General features: G+C 39.4%; 1 protein-coding gene and 1 long non-coding RNA gene across 2 annotated transcripts; one reads left to right on the top strand and one right to left on the bottom strand.

Annotated features, from left to right (window-relative positions):
- LOC145774837 (uncharacterized) lies at positions 1-1722 on the bottom strand. The gene is made up of 3 exons (XR_014290063.1): positions 1374-1722; positions 614-728; positions 1-169 (listed from the first exon to the last, which is right to left on the bottom strand). It is a non-coding gene; the product is annotated as an uncharacterized LOC145774837 (long non-coding RNA).
- A 6889-nt stretch (positions 1723-8611) lies between these two features.
- Positions 8612-16022, top strand: LOC145773956 (uncharacterized). The gene is made up of 6 exons (XM_082585080.1): positions 8612-8749; positions 9293-9441; positions 13833-13918; positions 14023-14174; positions 14335-14526; positions 16012-16022. Exons 1-6 carry the CDS (start codon positions 8716-8718, stop codon positions 16020-16022), a joined length of 624 nt encoding a protein of 207 aa, XP_082441206.1. The 5' UTR covers positions 8612-8715.
- The last annotated feature ends 5 nt before the right edge of the window (positions 16023-16027 follow it).

Raw genomic sequence — 16027 nt, 5'->3', positions numbered from 1 at the left:
TATAACAGCGGTCTAGAAAAGGGCATGAGGCAAATTAAATCAAATTTCCTGTCTTCCTCTTCTCAAACTTCTCAGTCCTCATCTCTTGCGTATTTCAGCCAGTCTGAAATAGCGGCATGGATATTTGAATTTGTTGCTGTGGACAAGTTATGGGTTCTTCGTACTCCATCTAAAAATAATAATGTCATTGGGATAAATTGCCAATAGCTGGTCCAAACCAATATGTCTAGTGGAAAAGGTTGGTTGCTGAAGCCACGTAACTAACTCTAACAAGCAACTTTTTCCCATAAAGCAATGAACTAATCACACTGAAAAAGTTCTGAAAGTATCTCCAATGGATAAACTCAGAATTACATTAATTACAACTGTCTGGAAAAGAAAATGAGAATTATCCTGCTACAAATAAACTTTGAAATCATTTCTTCAAAGATTTTGCGAATTACTTCTATTACAAATACAAAATTATGATTTTTCGTCACTGTAATAAACACCTTTTTCATGCAACCTTGCATTAAATTAACTACAGAAGCTTTGTCTGTAGTTATTATTCATTAAAAACTGAGAGTTTGTTGAAAAAGAAACATAAGGTAAAGGGGTAAATGCTTAAGCTGACCATGCTTGTGCTTGTAGTGAAAAAGGATTATCGAAATCTGATGTAGCCTCATCATCATCCGTCATCACCATCATCATCAGCCTATTCCTCACAAATAGAGCAAGTTTTCATCGACCTGAATATTCAAAACAATTTACTTTAAAATGTGAAAATGACCTTAATGACCTAACAAAAACTTGACCCAATAATTTAGTGTTTTTTTAAATTTTATGTTAAAACTAATTGCTTTTAATCAATTAGATCGTACCAAAATTGCAAAATTGCGATACAAGACAGTAGTCTGAGCCACAAAACTGGCGACATAAAAATAAACAAATTATTGAGGGTGAGCTTTTTTTATCAATGTAGGAGGAAACATTTTGCTTACCAGTGTCCATTTAAAACAAACTGACTTAAAATAAGTAATGGTATTGAATTGACTTTTCATTGATCTATTAAACAAGCATCTGGAACCTTTTCGTTACTTTCAGAATCCTTCCAAAAAACGCACCGCGCAAGCTTGCTACAAAAAGTTGACTTCATCGAAAAAACAGGAGATAAGCTATTTAGTATTATCGAAACTAACACAAAAATCAATGCACTGCACAGTACACACCCAGGTGTGTCCTAAAATCTAAATTTATAAATAATTATGTATCGGTATTGCATTATAATTAATTATAGTAGGCTACTACATTGAACTAATCGAACCATCTCATGCTTTATCAAAAATGCTAACAACAATAAAAACAGCGATATGCAGTACCTAGTATACACTCACCAATGCTTTTCCAGGCGACTAATGATAGTATTCGAGGCTGGAGCTTGTAGGCTTAAAATCTTTCGCAATTTCATTGGTTGGACCTTGCTGACATACCAAAGCACCGCAATATTATCTTTGTAATTCGTACAAGCCCTCAAGCCGTCACAACTCACTGTGAATAAATTTGAAAGCAGGGCAGCATGGGAAAAAAATGACAAAAGAAGAGGATGACCTGATTAACACCAATGCATGACCTAATTAACAAAGAGCTGTTTATTGCCAGCCAGCAAAGCATGCTTTTGTATCAACATCTGTGGACGTTGAATCAATGAAAATCAATTTCTGCTCTGTTGTCCGGGTGAATCTAGTAGTTAAACTTAATTCAATTCAATCAAACTTTGGATTTAATTAAACCACAATTCTATTTGGGTTAAATCACTGGCGAACAAAATCAAGCATTTTACATTGATTCAACATCTTCAAACATTGGATGAATGTGAAAAAATTGGACTTTGCTTTTCAATAGAAACTTTTAGGTCGAAACGAAATACTTCGAAAATTCGAAGCAAACGAGATGAGAACAACAAGTTTTGTGGCTAAAGGAAGTAATTTGTATTGAACACTCGAAAGTCTGAATGGTTGAGAAATAGTTTTGCCCACCACAAACATTCATATGATCATTTGTAGGCTACTTTATGGGGGATATTTGCGGTTACTGTAAAAACATGATGAAATCATTTTTTTGGTCCAAATTAAATTATTTTATTTTGATGTAGTTAATTCTAGTCAAACGTTAAATACGGCAGATGTAGGCTAACGAAAATCCTTATCCTCAAACAAGACAAAATTTTTGCATTTTGAGTTTTCTTGGTTGTATTTTCAACAAAATATTATTTTTATATGAATTTTTGGCGACGGCTTATATTTCATTTTCAAAAATTTCCGATATCCAACCGATTTACTGACTTATAAACTATTGAAAAGCTGTAAAAACGTTTATCAAAAGATGAATTTCTTTAATCAAATTTATGCAGCATTTGGTCATGCAACATTTTAATATAGGCTATTTGTATGAGTGATTGTAACACTTTGTTTCGTGAGACTTGTGTTTTCTCTAATTGAAAACTATTTGATTCAATTGCGTAGGCTAAGCATTTTGAATTCTATGGACTTTGAGTCTGATTGCAAATAAATAAATAAAATAAAATTAAGATTTTTGGCAAAAGGTTTGCTCACAACCGAATGCCCACGGCGACGAACGCGCTGTGGGGCCCACCATTGGCTCAACGCCGCGTCAACAAAATATTTTTATATAGCGTTTTTGTTAGAATAAACCTTTGTTCACTTTAATTTCGTCAAATTGTAGCATATACTGGCCAATGCTTCGAATTATTTTGTTGTGAATACGAAAAATGATATTTGTCGTAGAAAGGTTGATTCACAACCGAATGCCCACGGCGACGAACGTGCTGTGGGGCCCATCATTGGCCCAACGTCACTTCAACAAAATATTTTTTATATAACGTTTTTGTTAGAATAAACCTTTGTCCACTTTAATTTCGTCAAATTGTAGCATATACTGGCCAATACTTCGAATTATTTTGTTGTAAATACGAAAAATGATATTTGTTGTAGAAAGGTTGATTCACAACCGAATGCCCACGGCGACGAACGCGCCGTGGGGCCCACCATTGGCTCAACGTCGCGTCAACAAACTATTTTTTACATAGCGTTTTTGTTAGAATAAACCTTTGTTCACTTTAATTTCGTCAAATTGTAGCATATACTGGCCAATACTTCGAATTATTTTGTTGTGAATACGAAAAATGATATTTGTTGTAGAAAGGTTGATTCACAACCGAATGCCCACGGCGACGAACGCGCTGTGGGGCCCACCATTGGCTCAACGTCGCGTCAACAAACTATTTTTTACATAGCGTTTTTGTTAGAATAAACCTTTGTTCACTTTAATTTCGTCAAATTGTAGCATATACTGGCCAATACTTCGAATTATTTTGTTGTGAATACGAAAAATGATATTTGTTGTAGAAAGGTTGATTCACAACCGAATGCCCACGGCGACGAACGCGCTGTGGGGCCCACCATTGGCTCAACGTCGCGTCAACAAACTATTTTTTACATAGCGTTTTTGTTAGAATAAACCTTTGTTCACTTTAATTTTGTCAAATTGTAGCATATACTGGCCAATACTTCGAATTATTTTGTTGTGAATACGAAAAATGATATTTGTTGTAGAAAGGTTGATTCACAACCGAATGCCCACGGCGACGAACGCGCTGTGGGGCCCACCATTGGCTCAACGTCGCTTCAACAAAATATTTTTTACATAGCGTTTTTGTTAGAATAAACCTTTGTTCACTTTAATTTCGTCAAATTGTAGCATATACTGGCCAATGCTTCGAATTATTTTGTTGTGAATACGAAAAATGATATTTGTTGTAGAAAGGTTGGTTCACAACCGAATGCCCACGGCGACGAACGCGCTGTGGGGTCCACCATTGGCACAACGTCGCGTCAACAACTATATTAGTCATATTAAATTTTTGTTGAAATGAACTTTAAAAATTCTTCATTTCACAGAATTATAATACATACTTGCCATATCTCTTAATTCGTTTGCCAGAAACACCAAAATTGTGATTTATTCTCAAAAGGTTGGCTGACAACCGAATGCCCACGGTGACGTACGTGACGTTGGTTCTTCGTTGGTTCAACGTTGTGTTAACAACCTATTTATGATATTGACGTTTGTTGAAATAAAAATTTATAAAAGCTTCAATTCACAGAATTGTAATGGGTACTTTTCATTATGTAAGATTATTTCACCCGGAATATCAAAATAAACAATCGGTGGCTGGAGGTTGGTTTTCAACTGAATGCCCACGACGACAAATGCGACGTTGGCCCACCATTGTCTTAGCATTGTGTCCACAACCAAGTTTTACACAATATATATTTGGTAAAAAAAATGTTTTATGTGGTTTATATCACCAAATTATAACATGTTGTACCCTTTTTTACTGATTCTTTGTCCAGTTAAAGAAATAATGTTAGTTGGCAAATGGTTGTTTTGCGGCGAAAAGCCGACCGCGACGTTCGCGACCGTTGGCCAACGATCAGCCGACATTGTTTGCTGTGCGGGTGTATACCGGACCCTTGTATCATTACACGATGATGAGCTGATGAATGAGCATTATTGCTATATCTTATCTTAAAACTTAAAAAAAATAGCCTTTCATCAACAAAAGTGCCCTTTTTTCATAGTCCTACCCCCCCAGTCAAAAACCGTTCCGGCGCCCCTGGGCCTACTTCTCATAATTTCTGCTGTGGTGACAAATTTATTAACTATTATTGCTTGTATGAAAAAGATCCGAAAACTATGCCTTCCACTCAGGGGCAGATTAAGCTGACGGGTAGCCTGGGGCACTTTATTTTAGATCGGGGTTGGGGGTGCCGTGCAAAAACCACCTCTACGTCTACTGTAGCATTAATCCAGCACTGCACTGCACAGCATTTTGCACAAACTTCAAAGGCGGAAAGAAAAAAATAATAATAACACAATATCTCATTTTTTCCACGTTGGGGGCCTTTGAAAAGGGGGGGCCTAGGGCACCTGCACCCTCTGTCCCCCCTCAATCCGGGCTTGTATACGCTTGGGTTATTACATGAAAGTCGTGCTGTGACAACACGCCCCGGTTTTCCCTACTAGATAGCTCAAGGGTGCAACAACTTTGTCATATTTTAGAGAAAGGAAATGTTTTTTGTGGCGCACACTTAACTTATTGCTAGGCGGAAATTAATGGGGACGTCTTTTTTTTTTTTTTTCTACAAACAGAACCAGGTCTATAATCTACGCGACATATTTGATACAATTAAAGTGCAAAGTTGCTGAACCAAACCCCGAATCCATTCCACTCCGAAACTTTTGTGAAAATGAAACTTCAAATCAGGGCCGTGTAAGCATTTGTTTTGTTTGTTTATCTTTATCCTGCATTGCGGAAAGCGGACTTGAGCGCTATGCATCGGTGTACGCCTTCCGACATACACCTGACCCACGCTGCAGCCAACGGCAATGTCTGTTTCCGGTTGTCTACTCTACTTATTACTGAAATTTGGTACTACCTATTACTCGAAATCGATCACTAGGTAGAGGCAATTATCGTAAAGTTTCTTGCCGAGAGAAACAACAGCAAGTGCGGGTGGCTGGAGTCGAACATGCAGGCTCTCGACTGCGAGCCCAACGCGCTAACCACTCGGCCACCGCTGCCGACTTCGGCCACCGCTGCCGACTGGAACAAGCATCATCTTGCGCTCCTCTCCAAAAAAGATTCACTGATGGACCTCTATGTTTAGTGATCGCACTTTAAAATAGAACCAGAAAGAAATTAGTGCTTTTAAAATCTTTTAATGTGGGAAAAAGTGTACATTCATCATTGTAGCAAAGAGTAAGATTTTCTAAAAAAAACGTTAAAAGGCGGATCTAGAAAAAAGTTATGAAGGACCAGAATTTTAACAAAGCGACATTTATAACATAAGTGAACAATGCAAAACTTAATGTCCAAAGTTAAATTTAAAATTGAAGTTAGCGATTGTGATCGATATTGAAACGGTGACTTTTCCAACAACTGACTACAGCAAAAATTTCTATTTTCCGGTAAAGTTTAAGCTCAATACAGAAAACAAGAAAAAATATTTAGAAAAAAGTTTGCAAACAAAATTGTGGGTCTATTGTCAAGGGCGCGGAAAATAGGGGTGCTCAAGGGGCTGCAGCCACCCCTAGAGCAACTTCAGCCCCCCCTGGAATTTTTTATAATGGCTTCAGCCCCCCTTAGAAAATTCTGACAATTTAAGGTAGACCTACATAACATATTTTCAGACATGTTTTAGAACAATAATTGCTACGATGAATCGAATTCCTAATACATGTGGTCGCGCTCATCATTCCCAATAAAGAGTCGTCAATCACAGGGAGCTATGCCTCGCAGTAGCGGTACTAGCCACCCTCCCTACTAACACGGCGGTCCATCGTTTATTGGACATCATTCTGCGATATTTACATTTCATGCGTACTTCTGACCATTACAATAATACATGATATTGCTTTGTCATGTCTGACCGACAGAAGATAGTGCGATGAGAGGAGACGCACGTGCAAACATATTCGGCTTGACAGAAAACATGACAAGACAAGACATGACAAGACTGACCGACATGACAGAAGATAGTGCAATGAGAGGAGACCAACATGCAAAGACATTCAACTTGGTAAAACAAGCACGCACGATGCGACTTTATTTTGCGATTACCTGCAGCGGTGAAGTTTTTCAGCCAGCAGAAGCTGTCGCAAGACAGCTCCAAAACAAGAAGATCTTTGCTTCTTCAGCTTTGGAATCAATCACCATTCTCCGCGAACGGATAAAAAAATCTCAGAAAAGATTAATCCGTTTCCAAGCTTATGGAAGCAGCGAACGTCTTTGCGTCTGCCAATAACCTAAAGACGCCAAAGGATCCCCGAGTGAGTAAAACTCCAGAAGTATTTCGGAGAGGAAAGATCGGATACTGAGATCAGCTTACCCGATGCCATCAGAAAAGATCGCCTAAAAACGGAACTTACTTTGCTCAGCGATGTTATGAGTGGAAAAACCGCAAACTCCGTTCAAAAGGTTGCTGAGATACTATCGCAACTAAACCCTCAAACATTAGATCTTTTCAAAGAAACGCGAAAATTCGTGGAGCTCTGCCTTTGCTTCTCGGTTTCAGCTGCATCATCACAACGTTTTTTCTGCTCTAGGACGCCTGAAAACGTGGTTGAAAAGCTCAATGACAAAAAAAAGACTCAGTACTCATGTTGCGTTGATGCATGTCCACCAAAACATTTTGGACACTGTCGTTGTCAAAGAACTCATGACACAGTTCATATAGAAAACACCTGAGCGAAAATCAATCTTTGGGAGCGTGTGAGAGCTCATTTCCACAAACTTTTGTTTTCATATCACTTTCTAATTTGTTCGTTTTCATTTTAATTTCCTGAACAGCTTTTTTGTTGTTGCCGTTCTTCATTTGTTACAATTTACAATGTGTGTGCTGTTTTTTTTTTTACACAGGAAGTGCCGGATGCCCACTATCAGTTTTAAATGTTGTCACATAAGGGCGGTCTGGGGGGCGTAGCCCCCCAGAAGCTGATAACACTACAGCAGCTTCAGCCCCCCCTAGAGAAAAATAGTTTCCGCGCCACTGTCTATTGTCCATCGGTTTGGATCAAGCCGGAGTCAATTGTTTTTTTAACTTCTTCGACTACGGACACGCCAAATTCCCTTCGACTCCACGACATCGACATGTGCCGTTGCGATTGGATATCTGTCCAGATGAGTTCTATTCTAGCGCTCATTCTGAGAGTCGAACCAGCGCGGCTTGATGTTGAATCGGGCGTTTAACTATTGAACTAACGGGGCGGGTATCAAACTAGAGATGCTCGATCTTCCTGTTTCTTCATGTACAAAGTCTGGCGCTTGTCAATCGAATGGTCACCAACTTTCCATAAACGTTCAACAGACATGAGTTCATGAAGGGAATGCATTACTGACACATTCGTGAAATGTCATCTTCCCAGCAACTGTGACATCATCAAACAACAAACACAATCAGACATTTTGTCACGTGATCATTTATCAGAGATTGTCGTGATTCTATGTTTGTCTAACAATAAAATTGTTTATGTCACAATTGCCAAACTGTGACGATTACAACTGTCAGCGCTTTCACAAGTCCAGCAACTTTGATCAGCCTGACCCTTAGTGCTTCAAAACTTTTTTCTGGGCAAACATCGCTGGTTCAAATTGTGTAACTGAACTTAGTTGTTAGCCCTAGACCAACTTTCTGTTTTCAGAAGTTGTCGCTTAACAGTGATGACTGCACCAGATTTATTTATAGACATGTCGATAAATATTTCCGCAGCAGTCTGTTTGACTGTGGACAACAGTTTATCAGAATTTGTTAAAGTGTTTCTTGTTACGCTTATTTTCGTTCTAGCTAGATCACCAAGTGACGTACACTGCGTGATATTAGTGGACACTGCATGGCACGTTTGTTACGCACGTTGGACTGGTGAGAGAGCTACAATAAAAGTTCTTTCCGGAAGTTAGAGTCACTCAGAACTGTTGGCCTTACGGTTTGTTGTCGAACAAATTTCATGCCAGATTATCAGTTGAACCAAACAGGTCGCCAGGTCAGGGAAAGGGAGATTAGGTTTCATGTTTGTTTATTTTTTAGAAAGGGCGCTTCTGTTTAAATCACAATTTCAGTCGGTTATTTAAAGAAGAATTTATCTAACTTCTTCACCATGGTTTCTGCCTCTATGTTTAGCCTGCTGATAGGTGAGTAGGTTACTGTTTTTAGACAAAGGTGTTGCGACCGTGCCACATTTTTAGCCGTTTATCCTGCTTCGATATCAAGCAGGTTATAACGTTCGTGTTTGGTGGCTTCTATCTTTTTATGGACCTGTGTTGTTTGGTACACATTGTTTTTCGCTGTGATGGTCAGAAATAAAAACAAACTGACCTGAACAAACTAACCATAAAACCAGTGAAAAAACAGCCTCCAGAATTGTAATAAATGAAATTGTTCAGTGGTTTGGAATTAGATGCAGTTTTCTAGGCAGACTGCCATGCGACTTTTCAGGCTAAAATTCATTTTTAAAACATTAATCAATTTTCTTAAAACAATAAAAATTAAACCTATTACATATAAAACCGAAAGGTTACTTTGTCTTTAGCTGTTTACTTTAGTACAAAAGCAACCAGTCAAGTGCAACTGGCCGTCATTGATTGCTGTGTCTAGTCAGAGCTAAAATTACGAAGGCAGGAGAACAAACTCGTAGTTTGCCTGGGGCGCCAACCATTTGTAATTTCATATTCCAGCACTGTGGACTACAATGTTGCCATTCGCTGATGCCCAAACACCGACATTAACCCTCATTCCAGCCCAGCAGACCCCAAACTCCACCGTGGTGGCTACACTCTCTACCCAACTTGTTCCCAATTCCTTCGTCTTGTGGTCCTTCAATCAGGTATTTACAGGTTATGGCTAAACAATTTTGAAATCACGTAAATGGGACAACTGGGCATTCCCATTGTTATGAAAGTTTTTGCGTCTTTCTAGTCACTCGAAGTTGCAACAATTAGCTTTGTTTCCAAAATTTCGCCAGGCAACACTGTTGCCCTTACCAAGGGTCTGGAACAGCAAGTGCCTAGTCTCCCAGTCTAGCAACAAAACCATAAACTACACAAACATATCCTGAAGCAACAAACAAATTAGCAGAGTACAAAGTTTAAAACGCGTGAACCTGCTGTAGGCTACGTATTTGATTGACAGAACCTGTATCTCCACAAATGATATTTATGATGTCATAAGTCAACAAACTGAAAGAGTTGACAGCGTTACGGCAATAAAAGTAAGATAAGAAATTATTTTCTTTATTTGAGCTATTACAGTTTGTAGGGTTGAAATTTTAAACGCCTGTAAGCTAAGATCTAAAGTGATTTTCAAAATATTTGTTCCTTCAAAATGGAAGGAAAGTTAGATTACCATCCCAACTCAATCCATTGTACTTTTTTTGGGTTCCGCACTTTTTGAGAATGTTCTTTTTATGACGTTGTGTTTCAAGAATTACGTCGACGAGAATTAAGACGTCAATTTAACAAACTGTATTGTCCTTCCCAACAAGAGGGTTTGCTTCCATCTTGCAATTGTTTCATATGTTTCTTGCATTGGGATTGAAGATCAGGTCCAGCGTAAACAAGGTCACAATCATGTCAAAGAATTGGATAATCAAAGCAAGCAAAAATACCTTTTGGACAGTATTTTTCTGGAAAGTGTATTTCCCTATTGTTTCATAGCGACGTTATTTCAACGTCGTTTCCAAGGACTGTACCGCTGGAAGCTTCATTTTAATGTAGGCATGCCACTTTCTAATTGTTCTCTTGATTGTTTAACCTAAGTTTTCATTCTTTGAAGTAAGAGGCTAGATGTATTTTGGGTATGCTCACCCTGGGTAGGCCCATCAATAAGTATGCTCACCCCTGGGTAGGCCCATCAATAGGTATGCTCAACCCTGGGTAGGCCCATCAATAGGTATGCTCACCCCTGGGTAGGCCCATCAATAGGTATGCTCACCCCTGGGTAGTAGGGTGGAGTGAAACATAGGTTAAAAATGAAAGTTGATAGAATCAATCTGTAATAGTTACTAAAAGTTGTGATGTGGTAAATGTATTCACATGCTGAAATATTTTTGATTTTGATCAACGTTTACGTCTGCCGCAAGTCCATTGAAGTTTTCACTGGTATTTTGGAGCTATGACGTCATCACAATTAGCAGATCGTCACTTTTATCTAACTTCTACCTTCGGTACTTCTATCTAACAATATCAGAGTTGTAAATTACACATAAATCGTTGCAATGCAGTGGAAAATACGTCTTTTAGAACGCTTGTTGCATGTATATGATCAACTGATAAGAAAAAACACGGATTTTAAGCTATTTTCTTCAAATTTCTGTTCCTTTCACAAGTTCATCACCACAGTTTAAGCAAGTATGTGCAATGAAGGTAAAGCAAACTACAGTAGAAAAGTGTTTTTCTTAATATGACAATATTGAGATTTCGGTTGCCTGTTTACTTTTGATCCCATATAAATATTGTAAACGCTTTTTAAATCATCAGCTTATACAGTACATGGGCGTTGGCAGAAATATTGCAGGGGGAGGGGGCAAACATCTTTTAAGCCAAATTTCATCTTGTGAGCTACAACGAGTGCAACGTAGCTAAGTGTATTGATGAAATGTAACGTAAATTTGGACGGCACGAGCGAAAACGTTACAATTAAAGATATTTCCAAGGCATACTTAGCGATAGTTTCCGAAAGCGCGAAAAAATAGTCCTGGAAAAATGTTGGTTTACTTCGAAGAAAATTGGATGAAAAAGATATTATCGCCCAAAGGTAAGAAACATTTTTGAAAGTATCGTTTTCATAAGGAAAGAAACGTTTATAAAACCCAAATCCAGGGGGACAAGTGCCCCTCTCTGCCGACTCCCATGAGTTTAAATCTCATTAAGCACTCCATTTGCCAAAAACTCTCGTTTTGTATTGAATACAGGCATTTCTAATTTTGACTGCAGTCTACTTCGAATAAATCCCTCCCGTTGTTTTTGCCCACACACCGCAGATGCTGCTTCAGTAACGAGGCGCACGGCCCCTTCCATGGCTTGCGTGTGACACGGATAGCTAGGAAATTCAAGCTCTGGAGCTGCAGCATCTTGAATGAAGGACATTAACTGACTGTCCGGTATGTCTCGAGTTAGTGGTGGTTCATATCTCTCTGTATGCTGCCAATCAATCAGTTCAAAGTATTCGTTTGCTTCAAAGATCAAGAGTGGAACTTTAAAGAGACGAATGGAATCTCCATGACCTTGTTTTCTGGAAAGTATCCTTCTCAGTGCTAATTTTCTGTTGTACAGACGTTCATCTACCAACATCCACAGCAATAGGTTCTCTTGGTGAGCAAAAAAGGCATTTCGGTTGATACCAGGTCCAGGGACAACTATTGCTTTTAGTTCAGCGCTAAGACAGCGCGACTTTTTAACTACGTGAAACAAAGTGTTTAGCTCCTTTACAGTAAGTAGTACAGGAAGGTTGCGTTTTCACTGCAAACCACGTTGGAGCGTATAACTTGGCAATGTAGGCTACTCCACCAAAAGTTTTCTTGCTTCAGTTGTCCCATTAGGTCATGACGATGTCGCCGCCAATGTGCGGGTTCAACTATGGCAGGAGAGACTGGCAGCCGGACCGACATTGGCCAATATGGAGCTCACACCCATGGAGAGCCTTCCTCCCAGAAAACGTGAACCGTGGAAGTATTGGCGATGCCTCAACCGCTTAAGAACTGGTATTGGCAGGTGTAAAACCTTGATGAGACACTGGGAGTATTCCATGGGGAGCACAAGTTGCAAATGCGGACAGGAGCAAACGATGCAACATCTACTCGAATGCCCTGACCTAAAAGCAAGGTGCTCTGCACAGGATTTGGCCGAGTTCAACGATAGAGCAAGGGCCTGCGTGATGCTCTGGGCTACGGCCGTGTGATACACGATAAAGAAGACCAACGCTCTCAGATTTTACAGGGATTGTTTCGTGAAACATAAAGCTTCAAAATGCGATTGGTTGTTGTCAGCCATCTGGAGTGATTCATCTTTCTTGGATTACAATAGGCAAGCTTGGCATCACAACGCCCTGAGCTAATTGCTTTACAGATGCCATACAAGTACAGTAGGCTACTGCTGGTCTGTGCTTAAGCTCACGTCAATTGAAGGCAGTTGAATATCAACAGCCTCAAACTCTGTGACTGGTAAACTGTCACAGTCTTCAAGTTTTTTACCAATGGAGCCAGAAAAACTTAGTGGACCAGATGTAACTCCATCAAGATAATGCATCAAGTGTCTCAGTGGTAATTCATTAAAATGCAACAGACATACAAACCGCTGCAATGGCTTTTTCAGGCCCTTTTTAAGAATTGCATATTTCCGATTATGTTGCTTAAATGGACTAATTGAATCGTAAGAAATATCCTCTATGACGTCACATGCGATGGTTTTGTTGCGGAAAAAAATCTGAAGCAAATTGTGATATTTAATCAGCACATCCCTTGTAATCTTGAACTTGCTTGCGGCAGACGAAAACTTTATTTTAAAACGCTGAAATTTTCAAAGCTTAATAGTCAAGCCACACTACAACTTTTAATCGCTATTACAGAGCAAAAATCAAAATTTTCTTTTTTCACTCCACCCTACTGGGTAGGCCCATCAATAGGTATGCTCATTGCTCACCCCTGGGTAGGCCCATCAATAGGTATGCTCAACCCTGGGTAGGCCCCAGGGCCGGATTTAGCTGATGGGGGGCCCGGAGCACTTTTAGATTGGGGGGCTCCGTGCAAAAAAATTTTTTGCGCCTACGGCGCGAAAACCCATCTCTACGTCTACAGTAGCATCAGTCCAGTACTGCACAGCATTTTGCAGAAACTTTAAAGGCCAAAAGGAAAAAAATAACACAAAATCACATTTTTTTCACATAGGGGGGCCCTTCAAAAGTCGGGGGGCCCGGGGCAACTGCCCCCTCTGCCCCCCCTTAAATCCGGGCCTGGTAGGCCCATCAATGGATAGGTATGTCTGCGCGTGACAGTTTTTACATAGAACTTGAAGTTATGTTTTTAGCAACCTGTCGCTTTCAGAGTTCGATTACTATCATTATAGGAACTTCAGTTAGGTTGGCAGGCATGCATGATGATGGCTAAGTTGAATATATCAACAACCTGTTAAAATGTCATCAATAGCTGTTATGATGTCATCAATAGCTGTATGATGTCATCAATAGCTGTTATGATGTCATCACTAACCTAATGCTTTACAGGTGCTTCTCGGTTCAGCGCATGTTGACTTGATCAGTGTGAGTGTCCTCATGCTGCCTACAATATACCTGGACAGGATTTCCATCAGGTGAGCAACTGGCGATGATCATTCATTTTATTTGAATAATCATTTGAAAACCCCCCAGGGGGGAGTTGAATGAGCAGCTTGAATGAAACTTATTTATTTTTCAGCGCCTCTCCCGAGCAGTTTCTCCCTGGAACTAGTGGCAACCTTGTCACCTCCCTGACGATCACGGGCTTGCTTGAAAGTGAAGAGGGAAGGTTGATCTCCGCCAGCAACTTTATTACCTTCAATGTGACGAAGACTTTGGAATTCATTGATGGTGAGCTCATCTGGTTGAGACTATTCAAACTTGTGTTTCATAGCACGCAACGCCTTCTGCTATTGTCCATTAAAAGCGTGACGCCACTTGAAGCCTGAAATGACGTTACGAATTTTCGCGACAGGTTACGTCATAATGACGTTACAATTTGTTGCTTCAGATTGCGTCACAGGCCTCCCTAACTTCGTCATCGTACAAGCAGAGTCTTCCCACGTGGGGGCGCAAGGTGAATTCTTCTGCTCTAACGGAGGAGTTCTCTTCTACGCGAATGGAACGCGTCTCTCCTCCAACAAAACCACGTGCAAAATGACGTCACAGTGGAGCGGACAGAATGACTTGCAGTGCTGGACAGGTCAGTGATGCGATGCCGCTGTTGGTTTGTTGGCGTTTAATGTAGAAATTACAATGGCATGAATCTGTGGTGCGATACTGATGAGCCTCATTGGCGAAACACGGTGTCTATCGCTGTCAATTCGGGTTACAATCGGCTGCCGAGAAACATAGAGTTGATTGGATGGTCCGTGGCCTACGATATAACACGGCCGGATATCGTGCCGCGAAGAGAAAAAATTAGAGGGGTAACGCTTTGCGTCTGGCAACACTGTCAGTTCAATTTTCACCATTTAATTTCATTCTCTGAAGTTACTAAATTGTAGCCTAAACGTAAAGTGTTGCTGTTGCAGCACAGCTCCTATAAAACCAAAGCTTTTAGAATGGTATCTGTTGCAAGAGTAGGCACTAGGTAGCACCAGTAATCATACACCATTTTAACATCTTTGGTCTTGTTAAAAACTTTGCTGTAGCAAGCAGTATCAATTTTGCTGACGAAACAGCAAATGTAATTCGGAGTGGCTATTTTTACCCACATATTGCCATGGTCACAATCAGGTTTTGCCAGAGTTAGGATTAAAGTTAGGATGGGTTAAGCTAAGGATCTTTTCCCAGGACTAAAAAAATTTTCAAAATACAAGTTTTGTTTTCAACAGCTTTGAACTTTTCTCAAATTAGGGCAGAATTCCTTATCTGGCAATGCTATTGAGCCATATCTAATCTAGTTTGAATTGCTGATTGGAGCAGCTTGTTAATGCTTGAAGATAAACAATAACAATAATATAGCGATAAGTTTTTGCACAGAAAATATTACTTAGCAATAGTGACTAACAGGTTAAGGTTTTAGTGCAGTGATGACACCACAGGGTAGACGTATATTGTGCTGCAGTACTAAGTTATGCTCTATGTTATAATCTGCAATAATGGGTAGGCATTACATTATTAGTCATTAGATTATTCAGTTTTGTGGTGATCTAGGCCGTAGTCAGGATCGAGAGCAGCAATTAAATAGTTTGCATTTTTTCCAAAAATCCTTTTATTAACATTTAGTAATTTATTGTCGAATTTTTGAAAAATGTCCTTGTACAAAGCCCAGAAGCAACCAAACTAGAGGAAATTTTGGCTGATATTCCAAAAACCACTTGGTTATAACCAGTATATATATATTTGTCAAATGTCACAAGGTTGAACAGACATATGATAATCATGCACATTGAAATTTTTCTGTGGAAGTCAAGTGCCTCATTTTTGTCAATATAGCTACAGCCTTGGTTTAGATAGTTTATGTGCTTATACCTTAATTGTATATGCATATTAATTATAAAATATGTTTGTAGCTTAAGCAATATTTGGAATACCGTTAATCGGGGTGACTTTGACAGTCAGTGTGACTTTGACATTGGTTATCAAAGTCACACTGAACGTCAAAAATTGAACAATGGTGTCCAAAATTCTGTATAGTTGTGTTTTTATGATAGTAAATTTGTATTTTGTGTTGTCTTTGTAGATACTGATTAAGTTTG

The sequence above is a fragment of the Aplidium turbinatum genome, chromosome 7 (genome assembly GCF_918807975.1).
Source record: "Aplidium turbinatum chromosome 7, kaAplTurb1.1, whole genome shotgun sequence".
Lineage (NCBI taxonomy): Eukaryota > Metazoa > Chordata > Ascidiacea > Aplousobranchia > Polyclinidae > Aplidium > Aplidium turbinatum.
This window is presented reverse-complemented; position numbering and strand designations above follow the sequence as displayed.

Bases quoted from the DNA above. Each gene is read 5' to 3' on its own strand.
- LOC145773956 (XM_082585080.1), top strand. From the start codon at position 8,716: ATGGTTTCTGCCTCTATGTTTAGCCTGCTGATAG. The intron at 8,750-9,292 runs GTGAGTAGGTTA...TTCATATTCCAG, and splicing joins TATGTTTAGCCTGCTGATAG to CACTGTGGACTACAATGTTG. The intron at 9,442-13,832 runs GTATTTACAGGT...AATGCTTTACAG, and splicing joins TCTTGTGGTCCTTCAATCAG to GTGCTTCTCGGTTCAGCGCA.